The sequence below is a fragment of the Bacillus rossius genome, chromosome 16 (assembly GCF_032445375.1).
Source record: "Bacillus rossius redtenbacheri isolate Brsri chromosome 16, Brsri_v3, whole genome shotgun sequence".
In the NCBI taxonomy this organism is placed as follows: domain Eukaryota; kingdom Metazoa; phylum Arthropoda; class Insecta; order Phasmatodea; family Bacillidae; genus Bacillus; species Bacillus rossius.
Genome location: NC_086343.1, coordinates 2994455 through 3020295, shown reverse-complemented (window position 1 = coordinate 3020295; position 25841 = coordinate 2994455). Strand labels below are relative to the sequence as shown.

Below are 25841 nucleotides of genomic sequence, written 5' to 3'. Positions count from 1 at the left end.
CTGCAGAAACATCGGCTAAGCAAAATGGATCGAGGAAATCACCCTAGTTTTCAGTTGGTCCATCAAATTATATTTTTTTAGGTGATGATTTTTTCAGCTTTTCTTTGGTGTAGATTCTTTAATTAAATGTCACTACGTGATTCGCCTAACCAGTAAATGGCACCTTTGAGGTTAATTTTCTGTAGGCTTTCGAGAACAGTTAAATTATTTTCTAGGCCCTCAAGCAAATGTTTCAACCATCCTTGCCCGTGACTGGGCTTTAGGTCGGTTCTGATAACGCAGAACCTCGGTTAATCGAAACTCGGTTACTGTACTACAGCTACAGCATAAAAAAAAGGGGGGGTTTGTCTGTAAAGTCGGGTTTACGGACGATAATTTTACGTGATAACGTTCATAAGAAAACATCGATGAAAAATTGCTTTTTTTTTTTTAATTTTCAAATATTTTTTACAGTTCTTGCAAATTTAATTATTTCAATAATTTGTTTAAATATAATCACGAAAAATTAGTTAAAAAGCCCCGTCTTAACCTGTTTGATATTATGGAAGGATTTTCTCGCACGGTGGTGGGCCGGTTCTCGCATGCTCGGCTCGGGCGGAACGTGACGATGAGTCATGGCTTTACGTGCGTGCAGCCGGCGTTCATCGATTTATAGGTCATCACGTCAAAAACAAATCAAGTATTTTTATTTTTAAAAAATGCCTGTTTCCGCGCGTTTAGAACGATACGTGGGGACTGCTATTGACGTGTCGGCCGTGGCACAGTGGCACAGTGGCACAGTGGCATGGTGGCACGGTGGCACGGTGGGTAGCGTGGCAGCCGGCTCCAGGGGGCTCATCGCTGTGGTGGTTGCGCAGTTGAGGCCCCGGATTACAACCACCTGTGGCGGGTGGCCGACTGCCTGGCGGGCAGCGGCGTGCGAGTGAGCTGGACGCGGCTCCTGGCACGGCCCTCCGAGGAGCTGCAGGCGTGCCTCGACGGGCTGCTGGCCGCTGGCCGCTTCTCCCACGCGCTGCGCCTGGCCGAGGTGGCCCGCCTGCCGTGCCACCGCGTTCTCACCGTGCAGGTACGCTCTCCGCGCCCCCGGTTGCGAGACTGCGGTGAAGTCCCGCGAATAAGTTGCATCTCAATCACGATGCTGTTCCTGTGAGTGTTCCCAGTGAAATGTAGTTTTGAAACTCATTGTTTTATTAATAGTTTATTCTACGTTAAACCAAAAAATTTTTGTTAAACTCTCGAACATTTAGGTTTGTGATGATTAAAAAAAAGAAAAGATAAAGATATGCTGTGCAGCAAGCAAAGTGTTGTGAAAGTTTCAAAAACTGAATTCTTGTTTTCACTACTTTATGGATGAATAATCCAAGTTGTATTCAAGGCGATCTTTTAGTCATTGTCATCTCTTATATTTAACATCATCTTATATTAAAGGTCACATCACGGTAAATGTCCTATTTTTAAGGTGATAAAGTTTATTGATAAGATAGTAAAAGAAGTGATATCTACAGTTAAGTGACTCAACACTACAAAAAAAAAATTTGTGGAAACACCTTTAACTAAATATATTTATATTATAAAATGCCCACATTATATACAGAGCCGACCAAAGGCTAAAAAAAGAGCCTTTAATGGTAGGCACCGTACAAAAAAAACATGTACAAAAACAATGACAATTTCACAAACATGAACACAAGGACAATCTACTTTACTATGTACTAAAGACAGACAAAAACCAATTAAAGAACATAATTAGGTATTATTTAGAGGATACTGAAATCATATTACGTACATTGATCTTATTATCTGTGAAAAATTGTGTGAAAGTAGTTTGACGTGTATCTGCTGTGTAGCTAGTACGGACGTGTGTGTTTTCTTGCAGTGGTTGTCCAGGCTGGACGGGCTTCTCGAAGCAGGGGAGCAGTTCTCCGGCCCGAACGACACCTTCTTGGCAGACTGCGAGGAGGAGTTCCGGCGATTTGACGTCGACCCGAGAGCGGCAGCCGACTTCTTCAGGCTGTGCGCCGGCAAAGTGGGGTCTCCGAAAGAGAGGTAGTGCAGCTGTGTTAAAATGAATGAATGAATGAATGAATGAATGAATGAATGAATGAATTAATGAATGAATGAATGAATGGATGGATAAATGGATAAATGGATGAATAAATGGATGGATGGATGAATGGATGGACGGACGGACGGATGGACGGACGGACGGATGGACGGATGTATGAATGTATGTATGAATGATCAAATTGATTAATTAATTAATTAATTAATTAGTGATTCTTCGAATCCAAATTTTCTCCAATCCGAATCTGTAATTTCAATCTCAAAGAGTACCTCGAATCAAAATCATGTATCACGAGTCAAAAACAATATAATGTACAAGAAACAACAAAGCATTGACAGTGGTGTTAAAACTGTCAACCCTTCAAATATTTGTTTCAAGAACTAAGTTCTTCTGAACTAAAACACATTTTGATTTTATTTACTTTTGTTACGTATTAAAAGTACTAATAAGCGTGTACAGTAGTAATATATGAGTTGTCGGTGTTGAAACTTTGAAATTTCTACATTACTGCCAAAATTTTTCTTCTAATTTTTTTTCCCCCTTGATTCTCAAATTATTTCAATACTATTCTGTTATTTCGTATTATTTTTGTGTTTTAATTTTCTCTTAGTGTTTGTTGTATCTGTTTATATTTGGATTTTTTTATTTTTTAAGTCGATACACATGTGGGACTTGCTCACCTTACATATGTTAGCCAATTGCGGATATGCCTAGTTGTTGTGGATTCCCTTGAGCTAGGGTTTGCCTGCTCTAGGTACCAATGAAGGGAAGTGTCCTCATACTTGCAGCTACCATTTTTGTTTATTTTGTCCTTGTCTGTATGCGTCGTGCCCATCGCTAAAGCCCTCGGCTGTTGGTCGTCATGTGACAAATAGGTAATAAATAAACAAATGGATGTTATTCGAGGAATCGAGAACCCGACTGTCCCGTCCCTGGAACGAGTGAACCGGGGACTTGTATCTCGACAACGTCAGGGTCAGTAAAGACAGCAAGGTGGGTTGAGATGAGTCTGGAGCACCAGCACAGAGCGAGAGGGCGGGGGAGAATCTGGAGTAGACCTGGTGACACCAGAGATCAGGGAAATATCCAAATAGAGCATAAGGTCCCAGAGGGGTGAAGCCAAAAGGAGTGTACTACACTTAATCAATATGGCGGCCGTTTGTTTACATATGTTGCAGCTGCTTCTGAACTGGACGGTATAAACTGTAGAAAAATGTCAGCTCATATCACACTACATTAATTTTGGACTTTAAACATTATAAAAACAAATTAAACAGAAAATATTTCGATCCAATTTTTTCTTCCGAAACAACTTAACTACAATAATTGTTAATGAGAGCAGGCTAGGAAAGCTGATACAAATACAAACAAACGTCCACCATATCGGTACGTGGAAATCATAAAGAAAAAAAAAGGAGGAAAAAATGGTTTAATGTGTGATAGCTCATGCCCCATCTGGATCCTATCCTAATCTCCGGCTCAAGACAGAACTGCCAGGCTGAGTGATGTGTGTGTGTGTCGGTGACCGAGGCGTGCGTGCGTGCGTGCGTGCGTGCAGGTACTGCCTGCTGGTGCACGCCCTGGCGTGGCTGAGGAGAGGAGCGTGCGGGCAGGCGTGCTGCGCGGAGGAGGACCAGTTGGAGCTGGACTTGTGGATGTGCTGGCTGGCGGGGGACGACACCTCGCTGGTACGCTAGGCCCCCCGCTGCCTCTCTGCCGGCCCGCCGGGCCCAGATCGCGACGTGTGTGGTCTCTACAGGTTGACGCTGTCGAGCATGCGTAGCGGCAGGGGAGAAAACTATTGTGGGTAGATTGCATTCGGCCTCAGTTTCTGCACCGACAGTTCGCTAATCTGTTTAATTTATATTAAATGGTTTTATGATTCATGATCAGGGTCGAGAATTTATGATTTTAATTATAGGTAATTTTTGGTTTTTGAAACAGAAGATTTCAGGGTAATTGTATTATTTAACGGTTATGAAAATTAAAACATTTTTTTAATACTAATTTTTAAAAAAAATAGCCTCATTTCAACTGACAATAAAAATAAGTAGTAACAACTATTAAGCATGTCAATAACATAACTACTTAAAAAGAAAATGAATTAGCAAACTCGTGTGTTTGAAAAAATGTGCCAACATCATTAATGTAAAATCTTGTTATTAATAAGAGCTTGCTTACATTTTGGTACAAATTTGTTATAAATTAATTGCATTCAATGAAAAAATTATATTTAAAGGTAAAATTTTTGTAATTTAAGTTTTAAATTTGTTTCTTATGAAATTCAGTGTAAACCAGCAATGGTGTATGTATGTCCAAAAAAAAAATCTTCAATCATACTTCTCACTGCAGGAACATTTTAAAGAATGATCTTATATAATGCTGGCAGCAGGATGGTGCAATAAAAATTATTTTTCTGAACTAAACACGCAATGTTTAAGTACATTATTTTTTTTCTTTTAAAAAGGGCTGTATAAATGTATATACTTTATAAGTATGTTTGAAGAGACAGGGTAAAATGTGGTCATGATACAATACTCAACGTGGGGTTTGGGCAGTAATGAATGACTAGTGGCGGGAGGCTGTGTAATTGGGGCGTGGTGCGAGAGGCTGGGACGTGGTCGTGTGCGCCGCAGGGAGTCTCGGAGAGCCGCGCCGTGCTGCGCAGCTCCTCCGGCCAGCTGCTGGAGGCACGGCTGGCGGTGCAGGGCCGGCTGGCTGGCGAGCGGGAGGCGCGCCGGCTGGAGCTGCTGACGGGACTGCTGCTGGAGCGGGGCGACGTGGCCACCGTCGTCCGCCTGGAGGCCATGTTCCAGCACTCCTGCCAGGTGGCCGCCTGCTCTCTGTGTCCGGCCTCAACTCCACTCTCCACCTCTTCCTTACTTCGTACCCCTACCGCCACTCTCCACCTCTTCCCCCACTTCCTACCGTTACCACTCTCCACCTCTTCCTTACTTCGTACCCCTACCGCCACTCTCCACCTCTTCCCCCACTTCCTACCGTTACCACTCTCCACCTCTTCCTTACTTCGTACCCCTACCGCCACTCTCCACCTCTTCCCCCACTTCCTACTGTTACCACTCTCCACCTATTCCTTACTTCGTACCCCTACCGCCACTCTCCACCTCTTCCCCCACTTCCTACCATTACCACTCTCCACCTCTTCCTTACTTCGTACCCCTACCGCCACTCTCCACCTCTTCCCCCACTTCCTACCGTTACCACTCTCCACCTCTTCCTTACTTCGTACCCCTACCGCCACTCTCCACCTCTTCCCCCACTTCCTACCCACACCACTCTCCACCTCTTCCTTACTTCGTACCCCTACCGCCACTCTCCACCTCTTCCCCCACTTCCTACCCACACCACTCTCCACCTCTTCCTTACTTCGTACCCCTACCGCCACTCTCCACCTCTTCCCCCACTTCCTACCCACACCACTCTCTCCACTTCCCCCACTTCCTACCCTTACCACTACTCTCCACTTCCCCCACTTCCTACCCTTACCACTCTCTCCACATTCACCACATTCTACCCTTATCGCTTTATCCACATTCACCACATTCTACCCTTATCGCTTTATCCACTTTCCCCACTTTCTACCCTTACTGCTCTCTCCACTTTCCCCTCTTTCTACCCTTATCGCTTTCTCCACTATCCCCACTCTTTAGCCTTACTACTCTCTCCACTTTCCCCAATTTTTACCCTTACTACTCTCTCCACTTTCCCCACTTTCTACCCTTACTACCACTCTACACTTTCACCACTTTCTACTAAATTTGATTATGGATCAATGGCAAAGTGAAATCGTAATAACATTTAATCTTAATGACATATAAAATTGGCAAAGGTCAAAATCATACATGTACCATTAAGTTTTGCACACGTCAGAATAAAGTCCTTCAGAGATCCAATATTATTACATTGATGGTAACTTGTGTAGTTTAGTTTTAAACATGGAGTACGAACTTGTGACGGAAATTAAATTTAATGATGTAAAAGCAGTTATGTATAACGTCCAATTGACTGAGACGTATATATCAAGAGGTTTTGAACTTACATGGACAAACCAACCAGGTTTTGATGGGTCGAATAAAATGGTAATCCCAGTTTTGACATTGGCATCATTCCAGTGGTTTAACACAACTTCTGGATCAGCCTTCAAACATATCCTCTTTGGTCATCCTTCCTTCAACGGGAGTCGCTCGGTGATCTCGTTGGCTGCAATTGATGAAGCTTTAACGACAGCAACACAGGACTTCCTTCCACGTTGATTCAGGAATAATTTCCAGCTGGACCTTCTTCTTAAATTTTGTAGACGAGCTGATACATTCGTAAATAACTTAGTATCTTGGAGTAATATTGTTTCAAGCGTCGAGTTCGATCCACAAAATGATTGCAGTATTAATCGGACACTCGCGCCTGCTTGCAGGAGCTGGGGCTGCTGCTGACGAGCCTCCGGCTGGCCGAGGGCGCGACCTCCCCCTACGAGCTGTCCCCTGAGCTGAGGCTCCTGCTGGCGGAGAGGACGGGCGGCTACCACCACCGCACCCTGCGGCTGTCCTCCGTCAGCTCCAGGTCCGAAGGCAAGTCTCGCGCTCCTGTCCCGCCGGTTCTCTTGCATGTCGCTTGTCGGTTCCCGAAACGTCGCAACTCTTTTCGTTGGAAATATTCTGTGTTCGTCAGTGCTGTCGTCGCTGTGTTTATCTTCATCGCTGTGCTTATATGTTTTCTGCGTTGTCCAGGTTTGTTGTCTGCTTTAATTTAATCTGTCTCCTCGTTGTTATCCCACTGTGTTCCGTCTGTGTTGTTGTATTAATTTTTCCATGACGCAAGTTCCTTCAACGGAATTCTCGTGCTGTATGATATTTATATGTTAAACTTTTTTTGTCCATGCTATTGTCGTTGTGTCGTCCATATGCTGGTTTGGTCTCATCGTTGGTTCCGTTTGTCGGACATCAGCTGATTCATTCTTGTTTTCTTTGAATTTTTATCTTTATGTTTGGTTATTTATTTTTTGTATTTCGGAATTTTTCCATGACAAACAGTGCAAAACTGCAATGGTGTATGTCCAAAAAGTTTGCATTAATTCAAGACTCCCCATTGCACGAATCATTTAAAGAACATAACCCTGGTTGTATTAATATTCTTTTGTTTCCGACTTGGCAGCAAGCAACACTTGCCGCATGCACAGTATAATTGGTAAATTTCGGGACACGTAATTCGATTACATACAAAACAAAATATTTTAATTATTTTTAAAAATATTTTGTAGCTCATCTTTAAACTGAAAAGGTGTGTGTTACTGCCTTACTTTTTACTTATAAAGTGAATATAGTTAAAAATAAAATTAAATTTTATAGTTATAAATTTCAGATAGACAGTATGCTTGGGTTAACTATGTGTTTCAGTGAGAATACTGAATAATGGAGGCTTATCTGTAAGAATTGAACTAACCAGTAACAATTTTTTGTTCATTAACTATTAAACATTGTTATTTTGTTTTCATTAACTATTTAACATTGTTATTTTCTTGAGCTATTTTGTGTACAAATTGTTTTGTACCTCTTGATAGTGGTGAAATCGATAAAGTAGAGGTGTCCTTAGTCCTTAAAAACTCATTAATTTTTGATTTCCTAAGAGGGTACAAACCATGTGAATGTGAACCTGAGCTGCCTCGGCAAGTACACCTGTTTGTGGGGAAGCTCCTTGGAGAGGCGGGCGGCTTCTTGGTTGCAGGCTCATCGCAGCCGGGGGCGGCGCCCGGGGGGGAGGGAGGGGCGGACGCGGACCCCGGACTCACCCAGGAGCAGCTCGACACTGCCGCCGTGCTGGAGCGGCTGGCCGGGCTCATGACGCACGCCGCCGCGCTGGGCCGCCGCGTCGCCACCTGCTACCGCGTCGCCGCCGCGCTCCACATGCCCTTCAAGGTGCGCCCCTAGCCACCATCTGTGGTTCACCGAAGTTTTCCTACGTTCCTACTTACTATGGGTTTGCTATTGTAGTGCATCCCAGCTAATGTCTACATTTTGTAATCATCTTCTCTTGGCGATGTACAATGTTGGTCCAGAGGACCATAGGATGATCCAGAAAATTCAGAAATAACGGAGGCTTTCACACAAGCCAGTTTACACAGTAGCTATCTTGGCCTTCACTGATAAAAACAAAAGAAAGTATGTATTTTCGATGGCAGTCCATCATAACACAAACACTGAAAACTGAACACCTTGTGGTATTTCAGGCATTGTACTTCCCTTAATTTTTAGGAAATCTTTTGAGGAATATATATCGCAACCTGGGGGTTGAATTTATGGAAGGCATGCGGTCTTCGTTTGTTCAGGGTGCCACCACGTGAAATGTTGGGCTTGTGGACCCAACTACTCCTCTCTCAGGGACGTGATGTCGCCCGTGTGTGGCAATGCTCGCAACCCCTATACGGTTATAAATCTACCCTACCAGCCCGCTCTAAGCGACGGGCACGCCTTCTCTCTGCACGCGAATGATAGTCGCAAGCGAGCTCTCGGGGTTTCCCACACGCATCAGCTCCTACTCAGGCGGAACACGTGGTCGGAAGGTGAAAACACACACAGTATCTGGCAGTTACCAAAATGCCTAAGGCAATTGCTGGAAATTTACATGGCATAAAGTCTGTGAAAAAATTGTTTACGCAAAATGAGAATGCTTATCATTACTGCGTGGTTGCCAGTAATAAGTCAAAATGGTTCTGCACACAAAAAGAAAAATGCATTCAATTCCAAGTCCACAGTATAATAACGTTGCATGACCGTACACTCACTGGCTTTTGTGAGTATTTTTGAGGGGAATAAATATTATGTTTCTTCATTCAGATGGTACACCTGATTGTATAGTTCAAGTTCATGGTGACTTAGTTTTGTCATTTGGATTGTTTTTTTAAATAGTTCTGATATTTAATTAATTTTATTTATAAAAGCCATTGAACTATTGGTTTTACTAATTTTCACTTTGCTGGCTAGGTTACTATTTATGTAAGTGTGATTTTCAATATTTTATTTTATGCAAATATTCTTTTTATAGGTTTAATTTTACATGTGTATTTCATGGTGTGTTTGGCACTTTTCTAGAACGTGGGACTGTGGTTTCTGTGACAGAAAGATGCCGGAGACCATGGCGCCGAAACGATAGACAATATTTTATCGCATCCTGTGTTGGAGAGATCACCCCCCCCCCCTCTTAATAGTTGCACTTCTAGGTGTGTCTGAGCATTACACTTCAGTTTACGCTCTGATGACGTCGTCACCAGCTGAAAGGAAGTTCAGACTCCTTGGCTGGGACTGTTGGATTTTAAATTATTGATTATATAATAGTATATATCTGATGTAATACTAAAATTTGTCTGATGCAACGATGTTCTGTATAATTGGTAAAGGAATTTATGGATTCATAAATTAATGAACAAGTATCACGATTAGAGGAAATGTATACCTGTTTGAAGCAAACCAGCAAAGATTTGGAGGGGCAATTTGCTGTAGAGAAACTTTTCAGTAATTGATTTTTTTTTTTTCAAACATTACTCGTAACATATAAATTTTAATTTTTTTTTTATTTGGTTGAATTATCTTTGTAACCAATTTATTTGCAAAGTCAATTTCTCTATGAGCGATTGTCATATCGTCTCAAAATTTTTTATGTGTAAAATATTGCATTTTATTAAACACAAAAAAAAACTCTTTAGAATTGAGGGAGTGGCGACTGGGCGCCGTGTCTGCGCAGAGCGTGCTGGCGATGGAGGAACCGCTGGGCCTGCTGCGCACGGACTGCTTCGGGGAGCGGCATGACGCGCTGACGGTGGCGAGCGCGCTGATCCGCGCCGAGGGAGCCGGCGCGGAGGAAGTGGCGGACCTGCTGTGCCAGCAGATAGTGGAGGCCGTGCGCCGTGCCGCCTCGCAAGGTCTGCGCGCCCTGCGCGGCCCAGTCTGCTGTTGGGATGGAGGAGTCACCGGGGGTGCATCCACCCGCTTCCCACCCTGCTTCAGGGGGAGAGAGACGAATCAAGTCACCTTGTCGATTTGATTTATACAGTTTTTAAGCCATAATTTTTTTTTGACAGTATAGTCTTCCCTCAAAATGTATTATTTAACTGTGGGAATGATGGCACTGCGTATTGTAACAACTAAGGGTTGACGAATGCAGCTCACAGTATTTTTCAATTGTGTTGTAATTATAGTAATGATGGGAGGGTAATGGACTAGAGTGGTGGATGGAATTAGAATATATTTGGGCGACGTTTTAACACTAAATAAAAGGTAACTTTAATATTTGGCGATATTAATTTAATTGTAGCTGGTATGAGTAACTTATAATTAATAGCATTCACTAACATGAGAATTACGTTATTAAGAACTAAATAAAGTATTAATTATTTTAACTTCAATAAAAATCAAAATTTACATTGAATTTTAAATATTGACAGAAAATAATTATTATTCAAAAAAACAATATGTAACAGTTAACTTAAATTTATGATTTTATGATCGAGTTAAGTTAAGAATGTAGCAAAAAGGTAACTGTTTGAATTAACTCTAACCAGGTTAAGGGGCCCGCCTCGTCAGGGGTGTATGTGTGTTACTGAGGCGGGATGATAAGTGCGACGCTCGCTGGTGCTTCTAGCGCCGTGTCTCCTCTGGACTGGCGCGCAGTCTTCTCTTCGTGCACGGGACAACTATTAGATTTGAGTGGTGACCATTACATATTATGGTGGAGAAACGAAGATGAAGATGAAAATTCGAGTCCCTTGAGTGCTTTTAAAGAATTGGTTGACGGTGTTGGTTGGAGTTGATCCGTCTCCTCTCTTCTCTCACCGATGTCTCTCTTGGGTGAGAGCCAGGTATCGGGTGGAGAAGGTCCAACTGCTGGTCTTGCGGCAGGATTCACACTCGGCTGGTATGCAGGCGAATAGCTAGTGGGGTGAGGGATAGGGGGCTAAGCTATTCATTGAAAAATGTCTGTATTTTACACGGAACTTTTATTGACCTGAATTGTCCAAACAGTTCAATTTGTCGCCTGCGTCGGCTTTAACAATATACACTGGATTTACACACGGTACACCCTATCGTCCAGAAAGGGGGGGGGAAGGGAGACAAATTCCCTAGGCCGAGATAGGTCCTCGGATGGCCTGACTCGCGAAGGAGGGGTGCGAGCAGCAGAAAACGGATAGCCAGTCGTTCTGCTGCTCCCCCTATGATCGTCCTAGGCCAGTGGGCGGATTCCAGCCTCACTGGCCGTCGGGCCGATCAACTCCAAAAAGTATTTAAACTTGCTTTCACAACTTAATTAGTTAATTTTATACTATTATAAAATATAAATACAGTTGGTAGATCGCCGGTCACAAGATGGCGTCACAATGTACATGTTTAGCTGTGGCAAGAGAAAAAATATACATTTGTTTACACAACTCGTCCATATTTACTATTATATTCTGAAGTACGTTAATATGTGTGGTTATAGCGACGTAAAACTAAAGGACGAAGATGGTTGTTTGCTTTAATGAATTATTCTATTGTTCGTTGCTTTGTTTATAACCTACGACGTCGCACAGATTCGTTGCTGCATATTATGTGAGTAGGCCTATTGCCGAAACATTTTTCTCTGAATTGCTTCTGAACTTATTAAAACTCGTTTTTGGGTTTAATTATCACGTAAAGTAACGTGATATTTAATATAGGGAGGGCGGGCACGCGTCATGGTACTAGGGGTTTCATACCTAAAAATTTTTGAAAACCTGCATTTTAGACACTTTCACTCTTATCCAAATACATTTTAAAAACAAAAAAACGCAATTGAAGTACTCATCCACACTCTGTGTATCCTTAAATGCTTTTTGTAAACAGACAGCCCTCCGATAATTTGAGCAGTTTTAAAATTGCATGATTTATTCTGAAGCTCTGCACACTGTATGTGTGCCCGGGTAGGGGGGAGCCTTAACAAGTCAATGAGTTGTGTTGAGGCTTCTGCGAATACTGTTTTTCCTCATTCGAATTGAATATCACACTATTTACGCATATTGAATATTTTTCTAATATATTTTGAACATAGGTACAGTTAAAATTATTTTTCGCACCTTACCGTAGTCCAAGAAAAATGTATCCAAAGTACAGTAAAATAAAAATGAAGAGTCATATACTTGGACCATTACAAAGGGGTGCAAAATAAAGAAAAATTAAAAAAAAAAAACTTTGAAATGCATTTTTTTAAACAATTAAATATAATATTACTAAAAATGTTAAATTATAATCATTGTTTATTTGTTAAATATAAAACGTTCTGTGAGTAACGTTGCAGTTTAAATCTAAATTTCTCAATAAATCATCTTAGCCTTAAAAAGGTTACATTTTTTTCTCGATAAATTGTTTTTTTTTTGTGAATGTGTCCAACATGGCATAAGGTTATCTATTGGTAACAAATAATTTGAAGGGGGGGGGAAAAAATCATTTTGATATGTAGAGTCAAATATAATATTGAGTATGTTTGTAATGGTCACCTCTCTATTCTAATAGCAGAGTGTTGTGTAGTTGTGTAGTTGTGTGTAAGTATGTCGGTGCTGCGCTGTGCAGGGGAGGCGGTGCCGTGCATGGTGTGGGGCTGCGACCTGGACGGCAGCTGCCACTTGCTCCTGGAGCTGTGCCCCGACGCGGCGCCGCTGGGCCACCGCCTGCTGTCGGCCGCCGCGCAGGTCCCGGGCTCCTCCTCCGACGCGCTCCGCCAAGGTCCGGCACGTCTCCCCTCCCGCGGACCTGGTCTGCTGAACTTGTATTAGATTCAAATACATGCCGTTAAAACTTGTGGCCGAATCAGTCGGCGACTTTCCCGCATGTCTTATTGCTATCGTTAAGCTGTTGCACATATTTTTCTGCCGTATAGGTAGAGCCAATATTTTATGGTTTTATTTTTAAGCCTATTTCGTTTTTAAAACAGGAGATTTTGGTGTCAATATTTTTTATTTTTTTATGAATTATATATATTCAATAAAGATTGAACACATATGATATGACACACAAATGTTGTATGATACCTGTTTCATTTTGACTGGCAGATGAGGCACTCGGAAACAGTAAAAATAAAATCTGCAAGTACATACTCGTTTGAAAACTTGTGTTAACATTGTAATTGTGATGAAATACAACTTTCAGTGTATTTTCCTAAATCCTCATTACATATTTGCCTTTACGTAAATAAAAAAATTTTAAGTGCGTACATTTAAAAATTAAAAAAAAATACACTGTAAAGTCGAGTCTAAAACGTTTGTGCTTTACCGCATATATCTGGGAACAGATCACGCCTAAACAGGAAATACTTTGCTTTTGGAACGAGAGAGTAAATGTACATTAAAATGCACGCTGCAATCTTAAGGATGAGCGAGTCAGTGGCGATGAACGAACTGTAGTGAGGTGCGGGAATTGTGAGCGCGGTTGGCGTGCGTGCCGCAGTGGTGGAGCTGGTGGTGCACGCGCACGACTGCTTCTCGGCAGCGTGCAGCATGGAGGGCATCGTTGGCGTGCTGCGCAGGGCACGGATCATCTCGCGCAGCCTCCTGAGGCGGGAGGAGTGGGGCCTCATGGTGAGATACCTCCGACCGCTCTCCGCTCTCCCCTCTCCCCTCTACGCTCTCCCCTCTCCCCTCTCCGCTCCCCGCTCTCCGCTCTCCACGCAGCCGTGCCTTGCTGGATCCGTGCTGGCATTCACGTTTAGAAATATCAATACAACTAACGAATTATCGATACTCTATTATATTTCAGATTTTTGCACTTCCAAATAACGATTATCAAATTGTATTTTCTACTCTACCGAAGTTGTAGCTTTTCACCCCTCGTAACTATCGACATTGAGGTGGAATCCCTAATGGAGACTAAAAAAATAGAGTATTGTATTTCAACATGTACTCATAAACTTACGTACAATTTTTGATTGGAACATCTTATCTTCAACTCATTTCTTTCATACTTTTTATTAAATATATTTAATTTAATTTATATCCACCATTGTACTTTTGTGTGTTCTCTTCTTTTAATTAGCTAATTCATTATCCTCATGTTATTGTTACTGTATTTTGTTTTATTCTTTATAATATTCCTATATCTGCAGTATATGTCACTTTCTTGTATCTTTTAATTTTTTTTTGTAGTTGTTATATTTAATATTTTATTAATTTTATGTACTGTCACTGTGTTTGTTATTATCTGTCGTGGTCACTGCAAGTATGTGTTACGCAGTACTTAACGTATGTTGGCCGGTTACAGAAGTGCCTACCTGTTGTCCTTCCCTTCAGCTCTTGGTACCTGTGTGGGTGATGTCGACATACCTGCGGTACTTACTTGACTTTAGTCCCTGACTGTTGGTTGGCATGTAAAAAATATAAATAAATTTAAAAATAAAAATAAGTTTAGAAAATTTTGCACTACCTATATTAATATACAGTTTAAACCTCTTAGTGATTTTTCGCTTTTAATAGGTCTAAATTACTAAGTACATCAAATAACTTCTTAACAGGGTTCTTACTGTATTTATATGTAACATTTTTTTTTAATAATGGTTGATCCGAGCTTCCTTGCGGACTGCAGATGAACTGTGAATGGTTCAGTGTGTGTCCAGCCAACATGCAGAGTTGCGGTGTTGCCTTTTGCCTCAGGTGCGTCTGCTGACCGGAGTCCGGCGGTTCACGGAAATGAGCTACATCTTCCAGATGCTGAAGAAGAACGACCGGTTTGAGTTCCTGCTGGGGAAAGGCATGGACAAGGTGGGCGCTTTTGAAGCAAACAAGTTGGGAATTGCTGTTGTCGAACTAAAAAAAATATATGTATATATTGATACAGAATTTAAATAAGATATATCATTTAAACAAACTCCAGCATTAAATCAAGTCGATGAATATTACAATTGTCGAAACAAGGACAATTTTTCCTTCATAATTTCCCCCCCCCCCCCCCCCCCCCCGCCCCCTCCCCAATCTTTAGATAATGCTAACTATGCCTTGTTTTATCTGTTCTGTACATACCGTTTTCTATCGCATAATGTCCGCCATCGCATAATGTCCGCACATTTCTTTTTAAATACTTGAAATGGAATTTTTTTAAATCCGCATAAAGTCCGCACCAGACAAAGCAACCTTGGCCACCCCTGAATGGCACAGTAACAGGACTCGCATGCACAGACGTCTGCCGGTAACTTTTTTTATACACACAGTGGGCAATCCGCGGAACCGTGAGCATACGTAAAATCAGGGTGCTAGTAAACTAATTATGAGAGAGCAATTTTTTTACTCTACACAAAACATGTAAAATTTTGAGGAAAAAAAATTTTTTCCAGGACTTCACCTCATAATGTCCGCACCCCATTTTTTTTGTCAAAAATGTAGACAAATTACTGCGGACATTACGCGAGTAAATACGGTATTTACATATTTTTGTTTGTTGTCTCTGGAACAGTAATTGTTCTGCAGTGGCATAGGGAAGTAATTTTTCACCAAATGGATGAGGTGCTGGGTTTCTCCGCAGCAGCAAGTGAACCACTTTCTCCCTTCTTTGTCTTTCCTTTCAGCTCTTCCGCCTCTGTTTTTTTTCCCCCCAAAACTCCTTGTGTGTTTCGATTTACTTATTTTCCTACTCCAAGTTTTCATCTTACAATTTTTTTCTCTATAATTTTCCTATTGCTGTTTCCCTACTCGCACGCTTTTTCACCCCCGTGTTTCATGCATCCAGTCTTCTCACTTCACGATGGATCACGGGGCAGCAGAGTTACGACACCGGACTCGCACTTTAGAGTCCGTGGGTTCGAGTCCGAGTCGGATCGTCGCATTTTTCAGTTTTCCCGTGGTTTCCCAAAGTTGCCCCAGCAATATGCTGCCGAGGTTTGTTACTGTAGACCATCACCAGTTTCTTTCCCGAAATCTGTGACATAGTGAAAAATATGTATTTCTTCAATGACCTCTTCATCAGAAAGATTCATATTCTTTCTTCCTTCCTTCCTTTAGTCACACTTCCTTTCATCCTTTAACCCTGCTGCCTGGCTTCTGGGTTGGAGCCGTGTGGAAGGCGAATATATCACCGATGTTTCGAACGACGTTGCATTCGCCAACATAAGGAAGCAGTTACCTAGACAGTAGGTAACTTCTTCCTGGTGGTGACGACTGCAAGGTCGAAGAAAGTGTCTGTGATATCTTCGCCTTCGACGTGGCTTCAACCCAGAAGCCAGGCAACTCCAGACAGTGGGAGAGAAAGCCTGCGATCTTTATTCATATTTGTTTTATTGTCTGTCTTTTGTGTAGTGCCTATCTGTGTTTATGCATATGCAGTGCTTGTGTCATGTATAGTTTTTTTCTTTATATTATTTATTTATACATTGTAATCAACACCCACGAATATATTGCAAGGATATGCACAACAGACAAAGGACAAATAATAACAATAAAAATACAAGACAAATTAGAAGACAAGACACCTATGACGAAACAAACAATGGACAAGACACCATAATAATCAGACATAAATATTGAGAATATCAAAAATAAATAAATAAATAAATCAACTAAAATAAAATTAGTTTGAAAAAAAATAATAATTAATGTTTTAATTTGAAGATCATTTTTATTATAATTAGTTATAAGTCTGAATAAAATATATTTCTTTTTAAGGTACATAAAGTTGCAGTTATCTAACAAATCTTTGCAATTAATTTTGGAATTATAATAATTTTTTACAAAAACATGAAAAATAAACTAAATTTGGATGAGGAAATTGTTTATCAATAATAAATTTAAAAAGTTAATCTAATCTTTAAAATTTGCATTTTTTGTCTTGTCAATTAGTGTTGTATTTTGTCTTTGGTATAACATTCTTTTCTGTTGTGCCTACCTGAAAATATGTTCAACTGTTGGTAGGTATGTGTTGTTGTTACCTGCCATGGCACCACCGGGGAGTGAGTCCATATGTTTGCGATGATAACCTTATGTTTGTCCATGTATAATTATCGTGCCCACCACCCAAGTCTTAACGACCGTCGGTGGGCATGTCACAATTTTAAATAAAATAAATGATCAGTTAGTGCTGCCTGTCCGTGTGTGCGTGCGTGCGTGACGCACGAGGCATGTGTACGAGTCCCGCGCAGGTGCCGGGCCTGAAGACGGCGGCGCTGGACTTCCTGGAGCGGCACCACGGGGAGGACCGGGACACGGCCCGCCTGGTGGCGCTGCACTTCCAGCTGCACGGGCGCGCGGGGGAGCAGAGCCTGCGCGACGGGGAGGGGCGCCTGGCCGCGCTGCCCGCCCCGCCCCGCCACTGCGCCGAGACGCGGCAAGCCCTCGCCGCCGCCGCGCTCGACTTCTCCCAGGCCGCCCGGCACCTGCTGCAGGTGGGTGCCGTGCCCCCCCCCCCCCCCCCTGGGCTGGTCCCAGTCCCCGTGGCGTGCCGAGGTGGTCCCTGGACGCAGGCCCCCAGCGGTGTCCTTCTCCCCCTGTCCGCGCGACTTGCGCGGCACACGTCCGTTCCTTGTGGCCGTTTCATCGAGGACCCGTAGAAACCAAAATAACTTGATTAAAAATAACAAGGTGTTTTATTTTTGTGTGGTGGAATGGGGAAATTTATTTTGTCACTATATGTCACAGATAAACACTAAACAAATTTTTATTTTTAACTTGGCTGTTTAAAAGTACTTTTTTTTTTTTTATCTAGGACAAACGACGTGAATTATTAAAAATGTGCGATAGTGTGGTCAGTACTTGGAAGTATATAGGTAGTATAAAAAAAAATTATACATCCAAGTATTTGGTTTTGAATGATTTAAACTTTCTTTCTGAATGGACTTTGTTTATATGCTCGTAATTTCAATGTTAAGAAGCTTTTTTGTGGTTTTTTTTTTTTTTTGTCGACCGCTGTGCTGCTGCTCAATGCCAACTTGGAAAGTAAATGAGAAATGTGGCACAGTACATCTCCAAAAAAAAAAATGTGGAATGAGTGCACAAATATACATACTTACAGTTAAAACTCGTTTATCCGGACTAACTTGAGACCAAGTGGAATCCGGAAAATCAGAAAACTGGGAAATGTTGGGTAATAAAGCAAAACAAAATCCTTAAATAAGCAGACTTTTCATTTACTACCATAAAAAACTATGTTTTTGTAACGAAACTAGTATACTAGGTTGTACACGCGACCTATAATTTTTTTTTCCGGTCATTAAAAAGATATAAAAGTAACTACTCGCATAATTTCTTAACGAAGACTTTTGTCGTTTTGTTCTATTTGAAACGTGTGTGGCGTTCGGATGGAGCACGGCCCGAGCGTGACTTGCAGGCGGAGAAGCTGAACGCGGCGATGGGCGCGGCGCACCGCGCGGAGCTGGTGGCGCTGCAGCTGTCCCTGCTGGGGGGCGTGCCCCCGGGGCAGGCGGCCACGGGCGTGCTGGGCCTGGCCCCCGACCAGGTGTCCCGCCTCGTCACGCACACCCTCAGGTACCGCCCGCCACCGCCCGTCCCTCTCGTCCCTCTCGCCGGTGCGCTCGGCTCGGGACCGGGCGAAGGATTCTGAATCAATATCCGACTGAAATAACTAATTAATCAGGGATTCTCCATTTTAACGTGAATAATTAATTAATCAGGGATTCTCCATTTTAATCTGAATAATTAATTAATCAGGGATTCTCCATTTTAATTTGAATAATTAATTAATCAGGGATTCTCCATTTTAATCTGAATAATTAATTAATCAGGGATTCTCCATGCTAATCTGAATAATTAATTAATCAGGGGTCCTCCATTTTAATCTGAATAATTAATTAATTAATCAGGGATTCTCCATTTTAATCTGAATAATTAATTAATTAATCAGGGATTCTCCATTTTAATCTGAATAATTAATTAATCAGGGATTCTCCATGCTAATCTGAATAATTAATTAATAAGGGGTCCTCCATTTTAATCTGAATAATTAATTAATCAGGGATCCTCCATTTTAATCTGAATAATTAATTAATTAATCAATCAGGGATTCTCCATTTTAACGTGAATAATTTTGATTTCTATAATTTGCTTTTGTGTGTTACCATGCATAACTAGCATCAATGTTTTTTTTAAATTATGTGTCTATAATTTTATGAAATGGCATATTATTGTGAAATTCATTTAGCTTATTTTAAACTTAATATTGACATTTTAATTGTTAAAAAAAGAAAAAATTGTAAATAACCCCACTTTTTTTTTTTTTGGTTGTAAAAAATTCGGAAAAATTACAGTATTATCAACATTTGGATTCCTTGAATAAGCACTTGTAGTTTGTGAAAGTAGTTGCCGTGTCCACATCAAAGCACGCATTGTTGCAAGCCACAAACATACATAATTATAAAGAACCATGACCAAGCAATCACAACATGGTAAAAATGGTGGTCAAGTGAACGTTAGGGAAAGCACACGGCCACTGTAAAAATAAGAATAACTTTGGCTTAATATTCTCACAAATACATAGTCAAATGTAAGATGTTACAGCCTGTTTTGGTTTAATCATACTTTCCATTGTGTGACTGGTTTTTAATTCTATAAAGTTTAAAAGGCCTTTTTTTATTTAAAATTTAATGTTATTGATTTAATGTTAAAAGATTTTATTATAATTTTGTTGCATAAGTGTATGTTAAATTAGTTATTTTAATTTTTAATAAATCTTACATAGGGAAATTTCTGTCAGATTGGCTAAATGAGCTTGGATACTTTGACTTTTGCTAAATATATTTTTATACTGTTATAAAATTTTATTAATTATAAATTTGTTACCGTGCTACAAAAAATTTAATAGCTGAAAATAAGTTATTTTTGTTTAAAGTTATGCTTACGTGGTCGTGGGTCTGACTGTCAGTTAAGCAGCGTCACGAGAAGGAGTGGCGTGGAAGGATAGGCGCGATGCGTAACTTCTGAATTTAGTGCACGATTCATGAGGAAGGACTGTGGGAAATTTCTGTCAGATTGGCTAATGAGCATGGGAATTTTGTCTTTTGCGAAACATATTTTAAAGCTGTTATAAAGTTTTATTAATTATAAATGTGTGACGGACGTGTGAGGAAGGACTGTGGACGGATCACGTGTCGTGTTGGGATGCGTCTGCTAAGGAAGCCAACTGGAGCTCCAGCGAAGTGTGTGTGTGCGTGCGTGCTGTGGGCTGTGTGTTTGCGAGTGTTGCGACGCTCATGAACGTCCGCCACGTCGTAGCAAAGGGAGGGACCTACTCTTCGAAGTTTCACTTCAGGATGAGACTCAAGTGTGTTAGTAGTATACCTCAAGGGTGTTCACCCTTTAAAATAATAAAGCGCGCTGGCCTGCGAATACCAAGAGAAAAAAAATCTTTTGAAAATTTAAGCACACTTATTCACATTTCTTCAATTTTGTTTGGTTTTACTCGACATCTTTAGTTTGCAACATCCCGGTAATGAAAGTAAAAGTTATTCACTACAATTTCCCTCCCCCTCCCCCATTTACCAAAAAAAAAACATAACTGCTGCCTGTCAAGTGTCCAAGTTGTGGTTTCGAACTCGCAGTGCGAGTAGTTTCCACAATCACTTTCATGTTATTAGCTAATCATTCAACCAACAAACAAAATTGAATAATAAACAAAATAATTAATAAATATATGTAGGTATGTGATACATTTGGGGTCATCTCTTACATTCAGTTTCGTCCTAGTAACCCCCCCCCCCCTCCCCCCACAATTCCTTTGCCCCTTGAGAGTTAGGTTCAGTGGTTTGGAAGTTTTATTCTGAGATAAGAGTTCAGTGATTTACATTAGGACCTGTTGGTAAGAAGAGATGGATGCTCGACTATATGATAAAGCTGGGACGGGTGAGACGTGGCGTGCGGCCTGGCTGTTGCAGCTTCCCGCAGGCGCGCATAGTGGCGCGGGCGTACGGGCACCCGGTGGACTGGGGCGCGGCCCTGTTCCAGCAGTTCGTGCTGCACGGCCGCACGGACTACCTGCAGGACCTGAGCCACGCCGTGCGGCTCGGCCCGGCCCTCGTGGACGACGTCGCTCGCAGGTCGGGCCCCCCGTCCCTCACCCCACTCCTGTCATCCCATTTCCCTCTCCCCTCTCCCTCTCCCTCTCCCTCTCCCTCCCCATCCCCCCACCCCACTCACCGCTCCTCCAGACTAGCATTGTGCTGCAGGCAGGGGCGTAGTCAGGGGTGGGTTTTAAGGGTTCAACCCCCCCCCCCCCCCCACCCTTAAGCACCAAATCCAAATCTTTCATTAGATTTCTTATTCATCACCCAAACAAATTTCATATTAAAAATTAATAAAAATTTTACCATTACAATATTTAAATTTGAGTATCGAAATCTGCTAAAATAGCACTATTTTACACCTTAAAATCCAAATTTTTCCCAGGGGAGGACCCCTCAGTTTAATACGGAGGGGGGGGGAGGGGGCATGCTTCTTAACACCCCCCATACACAAATCCTGGCTATGCCACTGGCTGCAGGCCAACTGTTGCAGCCTAGTGTGGTAGCCTTATAGGTTATAGTTAGTATATGTGTTGTGGATAGCGCTAGAAGAAGAAGTAAATTATAGGTTTACCCAGGTTAACTTTGCATTATCCAAGGTTGTAGGGTAAAGTCCGAATAAACAATTTAAATGAATTTTTAATCTGGCAATTACCCGTGAACACCTGGGTCTGTCTATCCAATGCTGGCTGGGTATGTTATGTGTTGCGTCATTTTTGAGCAGGCTACTTTATGTTAGGTTGGTTTAGGAGAGGTTAGGTTAGGTTAGGTTATGTTAGGTTAGGTTAGGTTAGGTTAGGTTAGGTTAGGTTAGTTTGTTAAGGTATCAATGAACTAAAATTATCAATTTTTTTTTTTAATAAATAAATAAATACATATTACCCGATCGAGGAGAGTATTGAAAAATCGCGTAGCTCCGTATTTCACGTAAGACAGAGTAGCGTAAATGAGGTATTACTGTGTATGTTTTAGGATATGCCCCCATCATAGAGGATGCCCCTGTTGGCGTACTGTTTGCCGACGTAACTGTCGAAATCGGCGTGTGTGACACTGACAGGTTCCAGAGGGAGGCGGCGGTCCCGGGGGACGCGGTGGCCCGCATGAAGAGGCTGGTGGCCGGCGTGGCAGACGTGGAGGTGCGGTATCGCCTGGCCAGCCAGCTCGGGTTCCGCGACGTCGTGGAGTCCTTGCTCGCCAGCTCGTCCCTGGACTACCTCAAGGACACCGTGTGGCGCAGCGGCTACCACCGGTGACACGCCCGCTCCGTCCTTGCTGGAGGCACCCGGTGGACAGAGCCTCGCGAAAAACCAAGTCAAACGGGATGTTTTTGTGATATTAAACTCTTTCCTCCACAACACACATGTGCCTTGCATGTGAATAAGAACTGACAATAAAAGCACAGATTACGTCTGTGGTGATTTAAGATAGGCTTATGTTCGCTAAAAGAAATGAGAAAAGGTGACCAAGGTATTTTTTTTTCCCCGACACATTAGCTCAAATTAATTTTAATTTCTTATTCGTACCAATTCAAAGTGTTAAAAAAAAAATGTTATATATAATTAAACTGGGAATAGATTTGGGTGTATTCAGTTAGACTTCACTTTAAAATTAAAAATCCAGTCATCCACCAATACCAAATGAAATGGGGTTGTCTGGGAAAAACATTGGTTCCTGATTGCAATGCCCTTTCCTTCATGAGCTGCTGAACCCGCTACCGGCGTCCGCTCTCTCTCTCTCTCTCTCTCTGACCATGCCCGCTACGCTCCTCGAGAAGATTCTTAGTCCGCCACACCTTTGAAACACAGCGAAGCATCCTCACGAGTTCCTGTTCCATGTTTGTCCTGCGTGATCAGCTTCATTATTTGTGTAACGTGTTCATCAACAGATGGGTTAGCTAATAGGAATTACTTGTGTTGATTTGATAGTCATTATCAAACTGCTGCTGATTTAGCTTCATCCATTGAGCATAACTTCAGTTTATTTGTATACTGTATGTATAATGTATATCTGTTTACTGCATCGGTAGAGTTTATTATATTATGTACCGGTTGGGTAATGTAAAGTGAATGTTATTTGAAATAAATGAATGCTAAGTACCACCAAGATTGTTTTACACCTAAGATAAAGTATTTTACTTGCATACAGCCAAAAAAAAAATATTGTCCTTTGTTATTTAGTCTTGTGTAAAATAACATTCCATTTTGCCCTTTTCTTCAATTTCCTTATAAAAAAAATTTTTGGGGGGGGGGGGGGGGGGGGTTTGTCTGTAAGGTCGGTTTACGGACGATAATTTTACGTGATAACGTCATAAGAAAACATTGATGAAAAATTGCATACTTTTTTATTTTTCAAATATTATTTATAGTTTTTACAAATTTTATTTAAATAATTTGTTTAAATATAATTACGAACAATTAGTTATAGAAATAAACTGAAATCAAATCAATGTCAATAAATTGTTAATTTCAAATGACGAAATTGGACAAATAAGTCAAATTTTTTTTAAATTGCTGCTTTGAAAAAGCCCGCCTTAACCTGTTTGATATTATAAAAGATTTTCTTGCTCGGTGGTCGGCCGGTTCTTGCACGCTCGGCTCAGGCGGAGCGTGACAATGAGTCATGCTTTTTCGTGTGTGCAGCCGGCGTTCATCAATTTATAAGATGTTATCACGTCAAAAAATTTTCATGTCATGAATGGTTAGAATATACTTTTGCCCAAATAAAAAAAGGACCACCACCATATGGCAAGACATATTTGTCAGCAATCTCCTGAGTATGACTTCAATTGCGATGTACGGTACATATTATACACCACATAATGGAAAGTGTGTTTTTCATTAAACAGTATCTTACAATGAAATTTTTTTTAATAATGGCTATACAAAAAAATAATTCTGTAAGATGCACATTTAAGTATTTTAATTAATGTTACAGTAGTTCAAATCTCATTAATCTATGTATGTATATAAAATAAGATAATGACATCTATAAACTTGGACACTGTTTGACCGATCGCCATGAAAGTTGGCACATCGAACTGTTTTTCCATGGAGAAAGTTTTTATGTTATCCATTTTTTTGTAAATCGCTGTAGATGGCGCTTCAGCGCATCAACTTCTAAACCGTTCAACAGATCGCCATAAAAATTGGTATATTTTCTTTTTTACTGTCCTTAATCCTCAATAACAACAAATAGTAATTGTGACTTAAATTAGTATTTTGTGAGTGAGTTTAAAATTAAATACCATTTCAAATGCTTTACAAATTCTAGATTACATACAAACCATCCCTTTTAGATATATAGAGGTAAATAAATAAACACTGGCATAATGTCTGCCGGGTTCTGCTAGTGTTACATATATGAGAAATAATAACAGTGATAGATGAAGAAAAAATTGGAAATGACTGGTTAATAGAGTACTCATAGTTCTGGGTTGAAGCAAGCTGCTGTTTTATTGAAGCGAAACAAGCACTGAAGAGTGCCGCTACAATCAAACTTCACACTTCTTGCACTAGGTACTTAGGCACTTGTTGACAGAAAGAAAAAATGATCCGGCACCTGGTGTTAACTAGATTTGGAACTGGGATGAATCTGGAGTCGGCTGGTCTCGTACATTGTTGCCAGCCAACATGCGGCAGGTGCACAGATGCTGAAGGAGAGAAATGTTTGCCCGACGAGAGAGAGACCTTGAGAAGAATTTCTTTGAACACATCACAGACCTGATCCTTTGACCTCAATAAATACACATTTGTGTACCAAGAATAATCGTCTATAAGGACAAAAAAGCACTTACTGCCTCCAATATATTCTGTCTCCATGGAACCACAGAAGTCCGTAGGCACCAGTTAAAATTTACTTTAGGTTGTGCCGTCACCCGACCTCTGTGAAAGGCCCGGGAGGTACCTGACAGGCGCTACGGGCGTCACGATGCTGTTTTTGTCCGGAGGGGCTGCTAGGCCGTTGATGTCGGGTCGTGGGTACTCTGCCCCTGCATGCCCCGCCAGGTACACGGCTTGAAATCTATCCTGAATGGTTTTCACTTGGCTGTAAAGGCCGCTCGGCCGTGTGGAGGACGGAAGACTACGGAAATGATTGTAACACAAGTTGGTGAGAATTACGTTTAATTTAAGAGCTTCACCGGGGGTCCGCTTGGGTACACGTTACGCTCTACACGTTCGCTCCCCGGTTCAGTCCCACTACAAAAACTCTCACCAACACTTGGCAACGTCTAGTGGTTACACAGTTACACTTACAAAATGATCAAAAAACAAAAAAAAAAAACACAACACTACACCACACTGAAATGATTACCGCGGCAGTCTCGCGGGACGTATATCAATGCTCGCTGGAGACGGCCAGCGCCGAAAGTGAACGGGTGCAGGGGGGGCTCGATAGCGGGCTCCTAAGTTCGGAGTAACACTTACGTGATAGTGTAGCCGGCAGGCATATGCACGGCGTCCTTAAATAAAATGCTCTCACTAGAGTCTGCTAATACCGTAAGTTTCGTGATCCGATACGCAGCGTGGTATCACAATGAAGATGGTCGGGATAGGCCCGGTTCCGCAAAATACGCACCAAGTCGACGTGGGCAGCGGTGAATTAATAAAAGGATTTAGTTATGAAGGTATAGTTCAGAGTAAAAATAATCAGTGAAACTAACTTGAGTGCTGCCCATGGACACACATCTGTTCCCGGCGCAGAGTGATTAGAGACTGCCGAAAAATGGCCGCTTCGCAAGGGAGGGAACTTTCACCTCCTTAGTGAGTCG

General features: G+C 41.6%; 1 protein-coding gene across 1 annotated transcript in view; it reads left to right on the top strand.

Moving 5' to 3' along the window:
• LOC134540184 (spatacsin) overlaps positions 1-23167 on the top strand; it is a 53892-nt gene extending 30725 nt beyond the window's left edge. The window contains exons 22-35 of the mRNA XM_063382750.1: positions 858-1066; positions 1877-2046; positions 3624-3753; positions 4702-4893; positions 6498-6651; positions 7805-7995; positions 9818-9995; positions 12658-12810; positions 13531-13661; positions 14730-14837; positions 17204-17446; positions 18388-18545; positions 20948-21109; positions 22131-23167. Coding sequence (XP_063238820.1) covers positions 858-1066; positions 1877-2046; positions 3624-3753; positions 4702-4893; positions 6498-6651; positions 7805-7995; positions 9818-9995; positions 12658-12810; positions 13531-13661; positions 14730-14837; positions 17204-17446; positions 18388-18545; positions 20948-21109; positions 22131-22326 — 2375 coding nt within the window. The 3' untranslated portion in view covers positions 22327-23167. The remainder of the gene's footprint in view (positions 1-857; positions 1067-1876; positions 2047-3623; positions 3754-4701; positions 4894-6497; positions 6652-7804; positions 7996-9817; positions 9996-12657; positions 12811-13530; positions 13662-14729; positions 14838-17203; positions 17447-18387; positions 18546-20947; positions 21110-22130) is intronic.
• The last annotated feature ends 2674 nt before the right edge of the window (positions 23168-25841 follow it).